Source organism: Athene noctua, chromosome 1 (assembly GCF_965140245.1).
Source record: "Athene noctua chromosome 1, bAthNoc1.hap1.1, whole genome shotgun sequence".
Classification (NCBI taxonomy): domain Eukaryota; kingdom Metazoa; phylum Chordata; class Aves; order Strigiformes; family Strigidae; genus Athene; species Athene noctua.
In genome coordinates this window covers 198,229,566-198,244,458 of record NC_134037.1, presented here as the reverse complement: position 1 = coordinate 198,244,458, position 14,893 = coordinate 198,229,566, and the positions used below count along the sequence as shown (strand labels likewise).

Genomic DNA, 14,893 nt, shown 5'->3' with positions numbered 1-14,893 from the left:
CTCTACAACCTCTTATGCGTAACCCCTCACATATATTCTCACCACACTGCAATTCAGCCTGGCTAACTCTCACAGTTTCAAACCTCTCTGCTCCCACTAGTCTCACAGTGAATGAGCCAACCTGAAAATGAAGCAGCAAAAATATGTCATTGCCAGATAATATTCCCCAATTCTTGACACCTCATCATTTGCTTCAGCTGTTATTGACATAAAAGCCATGTGGCTTTTAATTTATTGAGTCTTTTCTTCTGTTTCCTGCTGACCCACCTTTGTTTTCCATTTTTTGTTGACCAAGAGTTTTTCTAAAGGTCATGGCTGAGTCCTTCTATCTGTGGTACCAGAAAGAGAAACTCTAGCAGTAAGAATAGCAGCAACCATTTGCTCTCCAGCCCAGGACATATACAATACTGACATAAGCACATAAAACCCCCCATCTCCAAACTTACACCACCAACACCACCCCCCCACCCCCACCCCACCCCCGTAGTGTAATCTTCACATCAGGCATAGCCTGAGTCATTATGTCCAAATAACAGAATACAGCATAATCTCATTACAGGAAAATTAAAAACTTGTATGTAAATATTTTATTCTCTCATATTTTGCAAATCAGAAAGCAGTGTTTGGTAATAAAAAATAATACAGAATTATTATTTTTCTTCCAGTCCACACTCATATATTACCAGATTTTCCACATTACAGATAAAACTGTCTCTTAGAGTCTAAACATAACATTCCCTTTCGGTATATTCTGTACTTTTGGCTTATTTAATATTAGTCTTCTGAACTATTTACAAATATATTACAACCTTTAAACCTCAAAGCAAAGGAGTATTTCAATAATCAATCTGACATAAGGATCAGTAGCTCCTACATAACTTCAGTGTTTAAGAGAAACTATACACGCAGTGCGGTAGGTCTGAATAATTTATATCTTAAAAAAAAAAAAAAAAAAAAAAGCATCGAAAGTTTCCGAGTATAAAACTTTCGCATTGCAGTGGTACCTACTGACCTGCCTCAACTGGAGGACAGGAGTGGGAGGTGATGTCACTGTGCTTGTAGAGAGCCTCGTCTAAGTCCAGTGGCTTGTTGCTCAGCTTGATGGTCATGCAGCCATGGTAGGATGCAGTGACTGGAGTGGAAGTGACAGGAATTTCTGTGTGAAAGAGGAGACAAACATCTCTGATTTCTGGTTTTGAATAAATACCTACCCTACCTATGCTCAGATGACTATCACTTCAATGAATTCAAACTCTTCTCCACTCCGAGATTTCTATCTCCCCCCCCTCCACCTTACCAGAAGGCAAGAGCACAATTCCAGACATAGGGAAAATGCCATCTGCTCTTGTGCACAAAAGCCTTCTCCCAGGCTGAACCCTTCCCCAGCAGCTCTGTGTCTCTTCAAGGCCTCCAGTCCTGATGAAACTATGCGCTGCACAGCAGCAAGGCTTCACTCCAGTTGCACACTGTGTTCATGCTGCCTTCCGTCTCAATGTTTCCCCCCTCCTCCACCTCTGGACTCTCTACTTTGTCATTAGTGGAGCTGTTATACCTTCCTCTAATGCACTCCCTCTCTTTCGCTTCAAAATATCTGCCAAAAGATTATAGGAAGAACTTAATGACAGGAAAGTTCCTTCTATACACAGCCTCTACCACTTGCTGGACTCATCTTTACCGTGCTTATGCTATGTATCAGCACAAAGAGGTTGCTGGCATTCATCAGAAAGGTGCTGAAATACATCAAGACAGTAAGACTAATGAAACTGTTTTCTGTGGAGATCCACTCGTGACATAGTTTCTTTAATCAATCTACCAGAGGAGCAAACAAATAGCAAGGAAAAAGACACTAAATACAATCCAAGGACCAGAAGAAGTAAGTCAATCTGGTTACTAACTTCTGTAACGTCATATAAACACTGACCTTAAATAAACAAAAAACCCCCACATAGTAACATGAAAATTCACGTGAACTGTGTCCTCTACCCTTCCCTAGAGGTTATTAGTTTATTTACAACCCAAAGCCGACCTGATCAAGCTGGTTGTGCAATGGAAAGCAATGAACATCTCAACGATTATTTAACTTCACAGTGATGCAGGTAGCTAAGTAAACACCTTATCTTTACACTGAAGCAAGGAGAACTTGAACAATAGGTTGTCCTGTTGACCTGAGATTATATGTAATTTAAAGGGTTCTGCCTGGAGACACACAGGGCCAAATTTGAAGCTGGTGGGATCTGTAAGCCACAGAAAGATATTATAAATTTTTCAGCTTCCTGGCTGAAAAGTACCATTGCTTGGTAGTTGCTTAAACTAATCATTTTAGCTATTTCGTATTCCTTCCCATTTACCAAATTTTATCTGTGAAGTCTGCTTAAGAGAAGGGGGATTCTGCGTTGTAGTACCTCACATGAATGTAAACTGAATTTTGACTTAGAATAAGTTAAAATGTTGGTTTAATGGCTTGAATGCTTGTCTAAGGAATCATGCAGATTCCTGTTACGTATGCCACAGGACTGACTGAAAGATGGTGTGGGCTTTCAGCTGGATTTGTAAGACACTACCAAAAATATATATATATTTTTTAAACTGTGTTATAATTGCAAATCAGGTCAAATATTTAATTTTCTGCTACAACTAGAAATGGACTGTCTGAAGTGTGGTCCTGTAAAGACTCAGAAGCCTTGTTTAAAGGCTCCTTCACCTGGTGGTATACATGTTGCCTGGAAAAGCACCTATGCATCACATAAATTACATAATTTAGGATTTACCAGAACTGAAAATACCGTAGAAAAGGTAGTAAATGCCTATATGTTCCCTCTTATCTCTTGAAACTCTAAATAATATTATTAGCTGTACTTAGGATGGGACATCCTACATATTTTGACCCAGAATTCTTTCTTTATTTGTGGCAAATAGAATAAAGACATTACATGTGACTGATATACTTTTTTTTTTTTTTCCCACAGGGTATGGAAGCAGAGAAAAACCAAAAACAACGTAATGTTTTCAAAATTTGAATGAGCCAAACGAACTTAGATCTGACCATTTGGCATAGTTATTTAATCCAGAGCGATGGATCCAACCAAAGTGCCAAATTGTTTATTCATTTGGCAAATGACAAGGTTTCTCAATGCAAGTGCTGGGTTCCTCTCAATGGCAAAAGCAGAAATTCCTGTTGCTGAGCAAAACAGATCAAAGGGGGAAAGTAGCTAAACCTACAAAAGCCAGCTGGGTCTAAACAGCCGTAGCTATGACATCTCACACTTAGTTCTGGCTAATTAAAAACTGTGCTTCACCTAGTAAGGTTAGTCTAAGCAAACCACAGAGAACTCAGGACAGCGACAGAATGGGATTGTTTTCTGAGCTGTGAAAGTCTCTGCTGTGCATTGGAGGACTACTTGAAAGAAAGCAGGTGACCTCTCTTGCTTGTGCAATGGCCAACTTGGACAATTCAATCTGACACTGGAAAATGCCACATTTGAGGATTTGGCCTTGTTCCTGCAAGTGTGTGAAAGTCCCAGAGTGTGTGGCCTCACCATTTTAGGTGTGACCAGGAGCCAGTGACATCACTGGCATAAATACTCTGTAAACTCTTGATCATGGTGGAAACAATCATGCCATGCGTCCTAGCACACATGGCACCTCATCCACCCTGTTCCAGCCTGACTGCTTCAGCACCTACCAAAAGGCCAACACTGCTGCCTCTCCCTTGCTTGGGCAAGTAAGGGCAAGATTTTGCTTAGCTGCTGGCAACAAAATAAGATGTACTGCTGTGCATCAGAGACATAAGTGCTTCCTTCATTGCGTTCCTCAGGAGTAGGGACTGATAAACCAGTTCAGCCAGAACAAGAAAAAAAACCCCAAACTTGGCCAAAATTCATGATTCAGATGAAAGTTTGATCAGATGAAAGTTTGATCGTCCAGGTTCAGAACAGAGGAGCAAACTGACCTCCCACAAGAAGCCCTGTTGTTGCTGAAAAGCCAGTAAAACCATAATGGTGGTAGCCCCTCGGTTGTGCCCTACGTACCCTGTGAAGGGAGGAAATCTGCTAATTGTGGAGTCTTGTGATCAGTTCAAAGAGAACATCAGACAGGGAGATTCACCACTCTGGGCTTCCCAAGCTTCAGTCAAAACAATGTGAGACCCTGGCACTCCCCTCAAGGAGTGCTCACACATGTTCATTACATTAAGGATGCACTGAAGGAGCCTGTGGTCCAGCTCCTATGGATTTTACCAGGTTTAAGATTATGACCCTGCTTACAGCTGTCCTTCAGATGAATCATTCCTATTGCTGACCAAGCAAAACCTCCTCTTTCTGTTTTTGCCTGCAGCTGTCCTCAGAAGGACACAATCATTCAAGAAAAAAAGTCATTGTCAAGCTCACCCTCACATCTGTTAAGATCACACGCTTGCATTGCAGACAAAGCCTGCTCAAGCAGAAACAGAGAAGGAGACTCCCAGCTAGAATCAACGCAGGCGATTTTCCTGACTGACAGCCCAGCAAGGTATGTTGGGAGTCTGTAGGCCAAGCTACAAAACTGGATGCTCACCTGGCAATCCTCCCACGTATGTCTTCACTGTTGACTGCAAAGAGCTCTCCAAGATGGACAGACTGTCCTCTAACTCAGAGACGCTTAGTTCACTCTCTCCTGCTATCCCATCTACCCTTAGGGATAAGTGATCTTCCTTGAGGAGGATGTCCACAGAGTGTTCCTTCTTATCGCAGAGATTTATTGCCAGTCGGGACACAACTGTGTTCTCCAAGGCCACAATGACAAACTGGACAGCAGGGGAAAGAGGAAAAAGAGGCAGTGAGCAGAAAGATACCTAGCCACACTTACCCAAGACCAGGATGACCCCACTGTGGCCTTGTTTACAAAGATTTTGCAGAGCCACCAGAGAATTAGCCTTATTACTATTGCTGATTGTGTTCAGAACTCATCTGCACAGATGAAAACCCAATAAACCAATGGGACAAATTGTTAGTCTTAACCACGAGAGAATTCTTAGTGGGTCTTACAGAGGTTGTTATATTACACTGGAACCAAACAGATGAGAGCTGCTGTACTAGAAATAAAAAGTTGGCTCATGGGTTTTAGCGATATCATTCCAGATTTACATTCATGTAATGCCAGAATCTAGCCCTTTATTATGAGTACCATTAAATCAGTAGCTTCCGCATTCCATCATAACTGGCCTTTCACAGCACTTGGAGAAATACCTAAACCCTGTCTCTTGACTACTTTGAGGTGGTTACTGATGAGCTCTAGAGAATGGAAATTCTTTGCTTATGGCATTAAACAGCTTATGTGCCAGAAAAACGTCACAAAATATGCCTGCATTCAAGAGACCAGCTCCATCTTTTACCTAGACCACATCTGCAAAGAGCTCCTTAGTGGCATCTGACATATACCCATAAGAGACAGAACTCTGGTGTCAGCCAGGCACCTTAGCTCAGACCAAATAAAGCAGGCAGTCAGAAAACCTGACAACTGTTTTTTGAAAATGACTTTCAGTTCCCAGGAAACGGCAAGGAACCCTCTCCAGAAAAAATGCTTAAGTCTCTACCTGTTGTTTCAGTTTCTTTGTGGAGTGATAGTCAATTAGAGATAGTGATAAAGGCACAGATGCTTCTTCTGTAACTAGAGCGAACAGCACGCCAGTATCTGTTGCTGGTTGAATTGCAGCATTTACTTCTATTTCCCAGCTTGTCTTGGTTTCATTTCCAGAAGAAGGTTGCACTGCAGAAAAAGAAATGCATAGCATGACAAACATAGGACTAACAGGTGAAATGGGTGGGTAGGCTGTGCGATTTCTGCCTGGAGAAGAGGATAGATGGAGGGACTACCACATTTCTATTACTAAAAAAAAAAAATATTCCAAAGCACCTGAACATAGAGAAGAAAATGGCATCAGTTTTGTCTTGATACCTTCTGCATTCTGCTGTCTTTGAGACTGTCAAAGGACAAGGTTAAGTTTTTTTATCACAAAGAAAGAGTCAAATTCCCATGGCTATCAATCCAACACATTCAAAGAACTGCTGCAAGATAGGGCACCCCATTTTTGAATGGTTCTTGGCTGTCCAAAGATCATTGAGGGATCTAAATCCAAATCTGACATACAGGAAACATTCCTATAAAAGCTTGTGTTAAACTGAAAAAGGATATAAGCATACTACACTGATCACTTCCTGATCACCAGCTTCTCAGAAGTGTAGGATGTTTTATCTCACCTCCTAAACTCTGAATTAAACTCTCTGCAATCTTTCTTACTGCCTCAGTGCCCTTGTAATTTAAAAGGTGATACCGGCTACAAAGAAAGATTTCAATACTGCTTCTGCAACCTCCCTTCATAGAGGTATTAGCTTTGCTGGTTCACCACATCTTGAAATACAGTAAGTTCTTTATAAAGCTTACCATTACAAAGCCAAAAAAAAAAAAAAGGATGATTATTGTTTGTAGAAAAAAAATTAAAATGCAGATGCTGAGGCCTCATGTCTGCTGAGTGCTGTCATCTGCACCACAGATGCTGCCTTGTCTCTACTTTGCAGCTTTTGAATCCATGTGGTAAACAAGACGACAGACACCTGATATGCTCTAATTTACAATGGCACAGCAGAAAAATCCACATAATGATGCACAGAAGCATTCTGCAGAGGAGGGCTTACGCACCAAACTAAAATAGGTGGTTGGCATTTGTATGGGTTTAAAAATACTGACAGTTGATCACACATATAAACAAACAGAATAATCTAGAACAAAGAAAAAGGTGCCTTTCTGAGTGTTTCATTAGTATGGCCAAGTGTGGTTTGAAACTTGTTATTACTGTATCTAGGCCAATTTCATTCAGCTTGGATCAGGAATATGCTTAGTGTGTTTGTCCCAAGCATAACTAATACCACCCAATAATTAAAAGTGAATCCAATCCTGGACATTTTGCTACAGACAATATTGATTTTCTGTCCATCATAAACTCAAGATATAGCAGTATGGCTTGCAGCTTTATTTAGCAGAAAACACTGGATAGGGCTGGAGCCACCTATGCTGCTGCAACCAGCCTGTATGTGAAATACATTACTGGAGTTACACAGAGAGAACCTAATCCATGATGGGCATATTCATATTGGCTCTAACCATCACACATAGGCCTTCCTTCACTATGTGCCACAAGTTTAGCTATTCTCTCTCCATCCACAGCTGCCAGTCTTTCCTGCACTGATCAACACTGAGTCCAGTATACATGTAAGTTTTAAACTATTAACTGAGTATAGTTAATGGCAGGAGAACAGGTCAGAAATAAAAAAAAAATGAAGTACTTACCGTAAGTAAGATTAAACACAGCAAAACCTCGGCCAGGATAGAAAGACCCTCGTCCTGCTACAGAAAAGCACTGCATCTTTTCATTCATCTTTATGGTTTCTTGGATAGAGGTGTCCTCCCCATTCAGCCAGTTCCACCCCCGCATGCAACCATCCAGCCGAGGGTTTATCTAGGAGGATAAAGCAGTATCTCATGCCTCAAACTATAATACTATTCAGTGAAGTATAACTGGGGTGCAGAGGAATACTGAGTTATATTATGATACTAAATAAGAAGAATCACTTTGATGTGTTATGCACGTGCAAATCAATTGGCGGCAACCCCAATCCTGCAACCCCAAGCAAGTGGTCAGTATTCCCCAGGAAACACCCAGGTCAGCTTGTCTCCACAGGACAGAAGGGCACTAGCTAATGCAGGTGCTGATTTGGCTGTATTGATTCTGTTAGCTCCTCTACATGCTGCACATCACTAGTGTGATTTACTCCTGAAGCTCTGTAGCCAAAGTTATGTAACTCCTGTAATTCTGCATTGAAAATGCTGGAGGCTAACCTGAAGTTAAAAAAACAATCCTTTGTGTCATTGCAAACAGCCTTCATGACACACAAGATGTTGGACCAGATCATGGTATAAGCTGTTGGGTTATGGTTTAAGGGAGGGGTGCCTGAGCCACAGGACAGGCACACTGCTCTCTCCACACCTTGTTCCTTCCAGCTTCTAGTTATGTTAACCTGTATCAAATGGCAGCATTAAAATGTGAGACAGTATGTAAAGAGAAGGTTCCTTGAAAAGCATCTATATCTGCACCATAACCCCCAGTTAATTGAAGCAGAGAGAGAATTAAGTGTCTGAGCCAGGATAAAAACCTCAGGAGTTTTTGGCTCTCAGTCCTATATTCAGACCACACCCTGAGCTTAACGTTTCAGACAACAGTGGCCCTGAATGACTTCTTGTGAGGAACAGGAGCCTTCCTCAGCTGCTGCACTCCCAGCCACAGAGCCGTGAGCTTGTCACCTCATTTAGAAATTACGAGATGCCAATTTGGGTTTCAAGGTGCCAACTCTGTGTGTGGTGGGCATCCAAAACAACCTGAGCAGCAGCTATTTCAGAAACACAGCAATCATCCAATTTCATCCAAAGAGTGCCTTAACTTTTATTCTGATGCCCTATCTACTTGAATTAGGAAGAAATAAAAAAAAAAAAAAAAGCTTCTGTTTTTCCTTGGGTCTTAATAAACTGAAACAGCAAATGCAAGCAGCAAAACCATGCTAGAATATACGTGAAGCACAAACTTCAGTCACATCACAAAAAGTGCCCCCAGTGTTGTTTCCAGACCTAGGGGGCACGATGGTACCCTCACACAGTGATGTGTCCACTGATCCCCAGGGCCACTCCTGGTCTCCAAGCCAGCATGACCACCATTAATTTTGTCATGTGCTACAGTTTTGCTGTGTCCTATTCTGTAAGCCAAGGGTGGGATACATCTCACCCAGACTTACCAATCAAAAAACCAGGAGTTTCACCTTTGCTACTGGCTTAGGCTCCCTCTATAGTCAATGGAGAGAAAGCTGTATCCAGAAGATGATAGTTCCACCTGTCTGAGGGCAGGCTGAACTGCTCTCAGGAAGGACCTACATTACCCCAAAAGAAGATGAAATCAAGCCCTTCAGGCATGCAAAACAACACCAGCAGCATGCTATACTTACGGGTAGAATAAGGTCCTTTGTTTTGAAAGGAATGCCTCCTACTGTCAAATTCAGCTGATACAGTCCTTTGTCTAGAGTAAACAGATCCCCTGAGACAGCTATTTTCATAACTGCATCCCTGTTGACCTTTATAATCAAACTTCTTTCGAGTTCTTCAACAGAGATCTGAAAAAGTAAAATTGCAAATAGAAGAATTCAGTATAAAAATAACTTAATCTGCAGCCTCAACTAAATGACAGATACCACCAGTGAAATCCCCAAGATGGAGAAAGATTTCTGTTCCCAAGTCTCTTTGTCTACCTTTTAAGTTACATTCCACCTTGATATGTAAATCTTTACTTTAGAAAACAATCTGGGGTTGCCCTGATGGTGAAGACAGCCCAGCTACTTCAAAACAGCCACACAAAAATACAAGTGGATTAACAGGACATTTGTAGGTTGCTCTATGCAAAAGTTAAATGCAATAACTAGTTTTAATGAGAAACTTCCTATTGCAACTGCATGTGAAAGGAAAAGCTGGAAAGACAGATAAGATGTCCTTTGCTGGACCAGTGCAATATAATGCAGAAGCCTTCCAGCCATAGTCTTGGAATACTGACCCCTGAAAAAAGAACAAAAGATGTCATTTTTGAGTGGGTAATAAAAATGTGTAATAGGCAATAATTTTTCACTCAAAAGGCCTCTGCAACTTTTACCTCAATGTCTCCAAAGAGCTACTTCTAGGAAGATTCTATCACCATTGAAATTTAAAAAAAAAAAAAAATATTTTAGTTATGACTAGGCTGCACAGAGAAGCATGATAAAGCAGCCAGCTCTGTAGAGGGAGAGGAGTGGGCAAAGCACAAAGCTGATGTGCAGCAAGCTACTGATCAGCTGCACGGATTCTGCTGCCTTGGGACCTGGGTCCTGCTACTGATGGGGCATTCTGTGGCTGCAGCAAAAGACAACCCCTTTCTTCCTGCAGAGAAGAAGAAAGGAGCACACCTCCACTATTTAACAATCGTCGACACAGCACTCCTTCTTCCCACTCTATGACAGATATCCCACCAAACCACCCTTCATCCGTACAGCTCTGTTCCCTGGGACACCCAGATGCTGCCTCCATCAGTGAGCCACTCCTTAGAACCAAATATCTATTTCAGTGACTGCTTAGACTTGCCCTCTCCCTGCTAGTAGGCCAGGTTATGAGCATCTTTCTCTTTGAATTGCAAGAGTAGCTGCCCCAAAAGTGCTTCCATCAGCCATGCTGAGCTCTCACTCTGTGGCTGTAACATAAAGGACAACAGGGTTGAGCAGGTTTATACCTGGACACTCCCTTTGGATTGCAGTCTTCAGTAATAAAGACTGAGTGAATTTGACAGTTGAAAAGATTATTCACAGACTATCAAACTTTTTTCTTCTCCTGTGGATTCCAGTACAGTCTGGTTTATATTGCTAGAACAATGTTTACACCCAGTGTGTTGCTCTGTGCAGTATTCTACAGGACATGAATTTACTTGTCTGAAACTTGCTTTTTAAAGTGGCATCTACACCTCCTGACTGCATTCCATGGAGACACACAAGCCAGTCTCCAACAGGCTTTTTTGGCATTGGCAGGCTGTAAAGTCCACTCAGTGGGTGGGAACATAACCCCACAGGTCCTGACAGCCACAGCCCAACTGGCTTGGCTACACTGGCTATCCAGCTAAAAACTCACTCGGATGCCTCTGCTCTGCTCTGCCTCTCTCGTGGTCACTGCTGCCCTAATGCACTGGGGTACGGAGTACCACAAAGAGCTGGCACAGACCATCTCCCTGCTCCTAGCACAGATCGCAGGCAGCCATGGGGCAAACGGGAATGGGGGAAAGCAGCAATGCCCACATTGTGCTTCCTCTATGAAGAAATCCTGCAACTTGCAGGGCCACCAAAATTTAGGGCCTTCTAAAACTGTATTAGATTGTATAGAAAGTAACAACATTGAAATTTTAAAAAATTAGTCTGAGTTCTTAGCTGCTTCTGATCATTAATATAATAAACCCAAATCCGTGGAAACATCCATAGGAGAAGGGGTTAATCCCTGTGGAAGCTCTTAAATTCCAGTTTAAGAAATTACACTCTGCCTACTTCACGCTGCCCTCTGGCAGTTTCAGCTTCAGTTCCTTATATTCAAAGTTTAATTGCTGGTGTACCACTATCACCTACAAACCAAAAGGGGAAGCATTTTGGTAGTGACCCGACTGCCCTAATTCACTCCTCTTCTTGTAAGGAGAAGGTAGCCGCTGCCTGCCGCAGTGTGCTCAAGGACATTCAGGCAGGCAGCTCTCTAAGGGTTCCCATGCAGTTAGACATAAGGGCAGTCAGCTTTCTGTTTTGGATTCGTGCCCTGGATAACTCATAGCACACAACCAGCCTGTCCGCTCTTTGCTGAAAAGCAAGTGGACAGCACTGGAAAGGGATGGGACTACAGGCAGCTGCAGGGTTAAAGCCAAATACAAATCTGCTTTCAATTGCTTAACCTCCAATTCTAACATTTAACAGTGCAGGTGAGTTTCTATTTTTGCTAACCATACTGTCCTCAGAGCAGTACTAAACAGAACATTGAAAAAAACCCCAAAATGACTTTTTTTGGGAATGCAAAAGAAAAGAAGGTGAGTGTGTTCTCTACTATCATCAGTTCATACATAGCACTTCATCCAACTGGATTACACACAAATAACTACATTAGAAGTTTTTTGTGAGGCTTGCTTGTTTGTGTTTTCAATGCTGGAAATGATAATTTAAAAATAGATTAGGAGGGATCAACACCAGAGAAAATACCTAGGTAGAAATATTGGCCTGAAATTTTGAAAATGCCCTTGTATTTCCATAAAGTATGTGACTTATGCTCAAGAAACTGAAAGAACAGACACTGCTGGTGCTTTTTCTCATGTTTTGCTTTTAAATAGCCATTGTTTTTTTCATCTGCTCAAAGTTAAATAGTAAAATTACTATTTTCTCACAACCCCTATAATTTTCTCCGAAGTATCCAAACTCCACTGTTCTAAGTCTAAGCAAAACTAAGGGCTTGATCCTGTGCATACTGAAGTCCAGACTAAAGCTCCCAAAGAGCATTTGAGTCTGGACTGTGACCTCTGAAGGCTGTTGGGTTGTGCTTCACAGAAGGTGAGGTTGAAAAGTACACACAAGTCCATACTTGAAATGAAATGTGTGGCTACATGTTTTATAAAAGGAGACAGACAAAAAGGTATGACCCCTTCTTAACAGAACTTCCCAAATTAAAAACCATGCTGGACAGAGGAAAAGGCGGAAATGAGGGAGAGGATAAAATGAAGACATTTATAGTTGTATTGCTCAGCCATATAGATTAAATGACATTTAGAGACAGGAGTGACACTGGACATTAAGCAGAAGAGAACAAAGAACCTGTAGGGTAGAGGCAAGGGATAAGAAAATAGAGCAAAGAGAAATCAACAGAACCCCAGCAACACAAGCAGCACCCCAAGTCTCAGAGGTGAGTCAACCATAAAGTCAAGAGACTAAAGGATCCTTCCTTCTGCTGCTGTTCATCTGTGAGTAAATCCTTCTGCCTTTGGCCAGTATCAGGCACTGCATTAACAGTTTTTGCCTTGGGAGACAATCACCAGAGCCACGGCCATCAATTTTCTCCAGGCCAGCACTCCTGTGCCAGCATCGTGTGACGCTCCCTCCTCCACTCATGCCAGTTTATGTCTCTGGCGGCTGCCAGGCCCTGCTCAGCCCAGGCGTGGGGAGGCACTGCTGGCTGCAGGGGCACCTCTGCCCCCACTTTGGTGTGGGTCTTGTCCACCTGCACTGCACACCACCCATGGGCTCGGTCTGCACTGTCCCGAAAAGTCCTGGGGAAGGGTTTCCAGGTGATTTATACAATCTCTCAGAAAACACGCGAAGAGTGCACTGCAACTCAGCCAGACAGTTCCTTGGTTATGATCATACCTGGGGATAAGAGCCCTGACACTGACAGATGGCAGGAGGCCAATAATTCTTGCCTAAAAATTATACTTACTTTCATTATACTGCCATCTCTTCCCACAGAAAGCAAGCACAGCAGTTGTTTACCCTGTAACTCCTATGTGTTTGAGCATTTTTGTATTAATTGAAGAAAGAAAACACATTTCAGATGTCTCCCCCAAAACTAACATGGGAAAGTCTGTAACTACTTCATAATGAGGTCTGGCACTTAACAAGTATGTTGCACTCCTGTGTTAAATGATTTGGCCTGGTAATGACTGCTTTTTGTGCCTCCCAAGTCACCCCAGTGGCATCAACTCTGCTTTTCACGTCTTTCATCACCATCCTCTCTGTGCAGGCAATTACAGTTGCTGTATTTCAAATTAGCAGAACAAAATTTACAACAAATTTAGTAAGAACTGGCTTGAGGCTATTCCCACCTGTAAAGGTAAAGCATGTCATACATTTTACCTCCAGCTTTGCTGAACCTCTACAGGCCTCCATTTGGACTCTAAAATTGTTTCACTGACAGTAAAGGAACCGAATTAAATATCACCTCATCCGCTGGAAACATTACCAAATATCAGTAGTTGACAGTGAATGCACTTAAGGACTTCTTTATTTATTTATTAGAAACAATTTTAAAATTTATAATTCTGATTTTTTTATACTAAAAACTTTAAAACAGAGAATTATTCGCAGTTACCAGTATCTGTATTTGTTTTATATGAGAGTTAGCTGAGAACTTCCCACCCACTCCCCAGGAGATACATCAATGTAAAAGTCAAAAGATCTAATTAAGAAAAAATAAAAGGAGATGAAAAGGCAGAAGTGAGAAGGCATATATAAACTGCTAATCTAGTGTAGCTCATACTACAGGATGCTTTTCATGATCCTGTCTCAAATGGTAACACCCATGATGCTTCTAGGATCACCAGATGTTCTGTGAAAGTGTCAAGAACACTAAACCTTACAAGCTCCAAGATGCAGTGCATCATCTGGTGAGACTGCTGGGACTATGTGATTAGTAAACAGGGAGGTTCTAATAGACCCCAATATCTTTACAAGGGAAATAGTCTATTTTGTATATAAACAAGACTGAAGACTTTAAAAAAAGGATACTGTAGCATAAGAGATCTGTCAAGAGCTCAGACAATCTGAGTCCTGTGACTAAACAAATAAATAAACAGATGAATAAACAAAAGCATCAACACACACACTCCCATATACTCAACATCCTTGGAAACTTCCTTGAAAAAAGAGCTACAGAGCTCCTTCCCTCTTACTCCCTTCCAACCCTCACCCAGAGGGCATCTTCTCGAACTGATGTGAAGTCAGCTTAGCACTGTTGCATCTCAAAGGCACTGTGTCTGCTCTGGTTGGGCAAATTAGCTAGTTACAGTGGATATAAAGTATAATTCAATTTGTTAGGAAAAATACCCCATTCTCACCTGAGAACGTATAATGCACTGGGATGCACTGAATGGATTGACAGGTTGGAAAAGCATTTTCTCAAGAATACGCAAAGTCTAGCTGCACTTGACAGAGCCCATCAGGAGCAAGCCAAGAAGTGGTAAGATCTCAGCAGTGGTCTGGACTCACCGTCTGCCACATGCCATGGTTGATAAGCGGTCCACTGCTGGTCACGCGGCCTATTCCATTGTATTTCAGCTGCAGCTCTAGCCGTCCTTTGCGCAAAGCCAAGACTACCCATGTGCTGTCTTGATGGCCTCCAGCAAAGAAAAGGATACCTTCAGGATCAAAGGTTCTAAAGTCGAACTCAGCCACAAGTCTGACCGCACAGGTGCCAAGAAATAAATTAGTTATGCAGAGTTCAAAAACCACAGAGTACTTTCCATACAGATAGCATCAATTCTAGCAGTTATAAAGCTCTGCTAAAACAT

The 14,893-nt window shown here is 42.0% G+C and overlaps 1 protein-coding gene across 1 annotated transcript in view; it reads right to left on the bottom strand.

Annotated features, from left to right (window-relative positions):
* Positions 1-559: 559 nt before the first annotated feature.
* Positions 560-14,893, bottom strand: part of GAS6 (growth arrest specific 6) — a 42,681-nt gene continuing 28,347 nt past the window's right edge. The window contains exons 10-15 of the mRNA XM_074930555.1: positions 14,592-14,781; positions 9,024-9,188; positions 7,321-7,489; positions 5,570-5,742; positions 4,552-4,780; positions 560-1,156 (exon numbers count right to left, since the gene is read on the bottom strand). Coding sequence (XP_074786656.1) covers positions 1,005-1,156; positions 4,552-4,780; positions 5,570-5,742; positions 7,321-7,489; positions 9,024-9,188; positions 14,592-14,781 — 1,078 coding nt within the window. The 3' untranslated portion in view covers positions 560-1,004. The remainder of the gene's footprint in view (positions 1,157-4,551; positions 4,781-5,569; positions 5,743-7,320; positions 7,490-9,023; positions 9,189-14,591; positions 14,782-14,893) is intronic.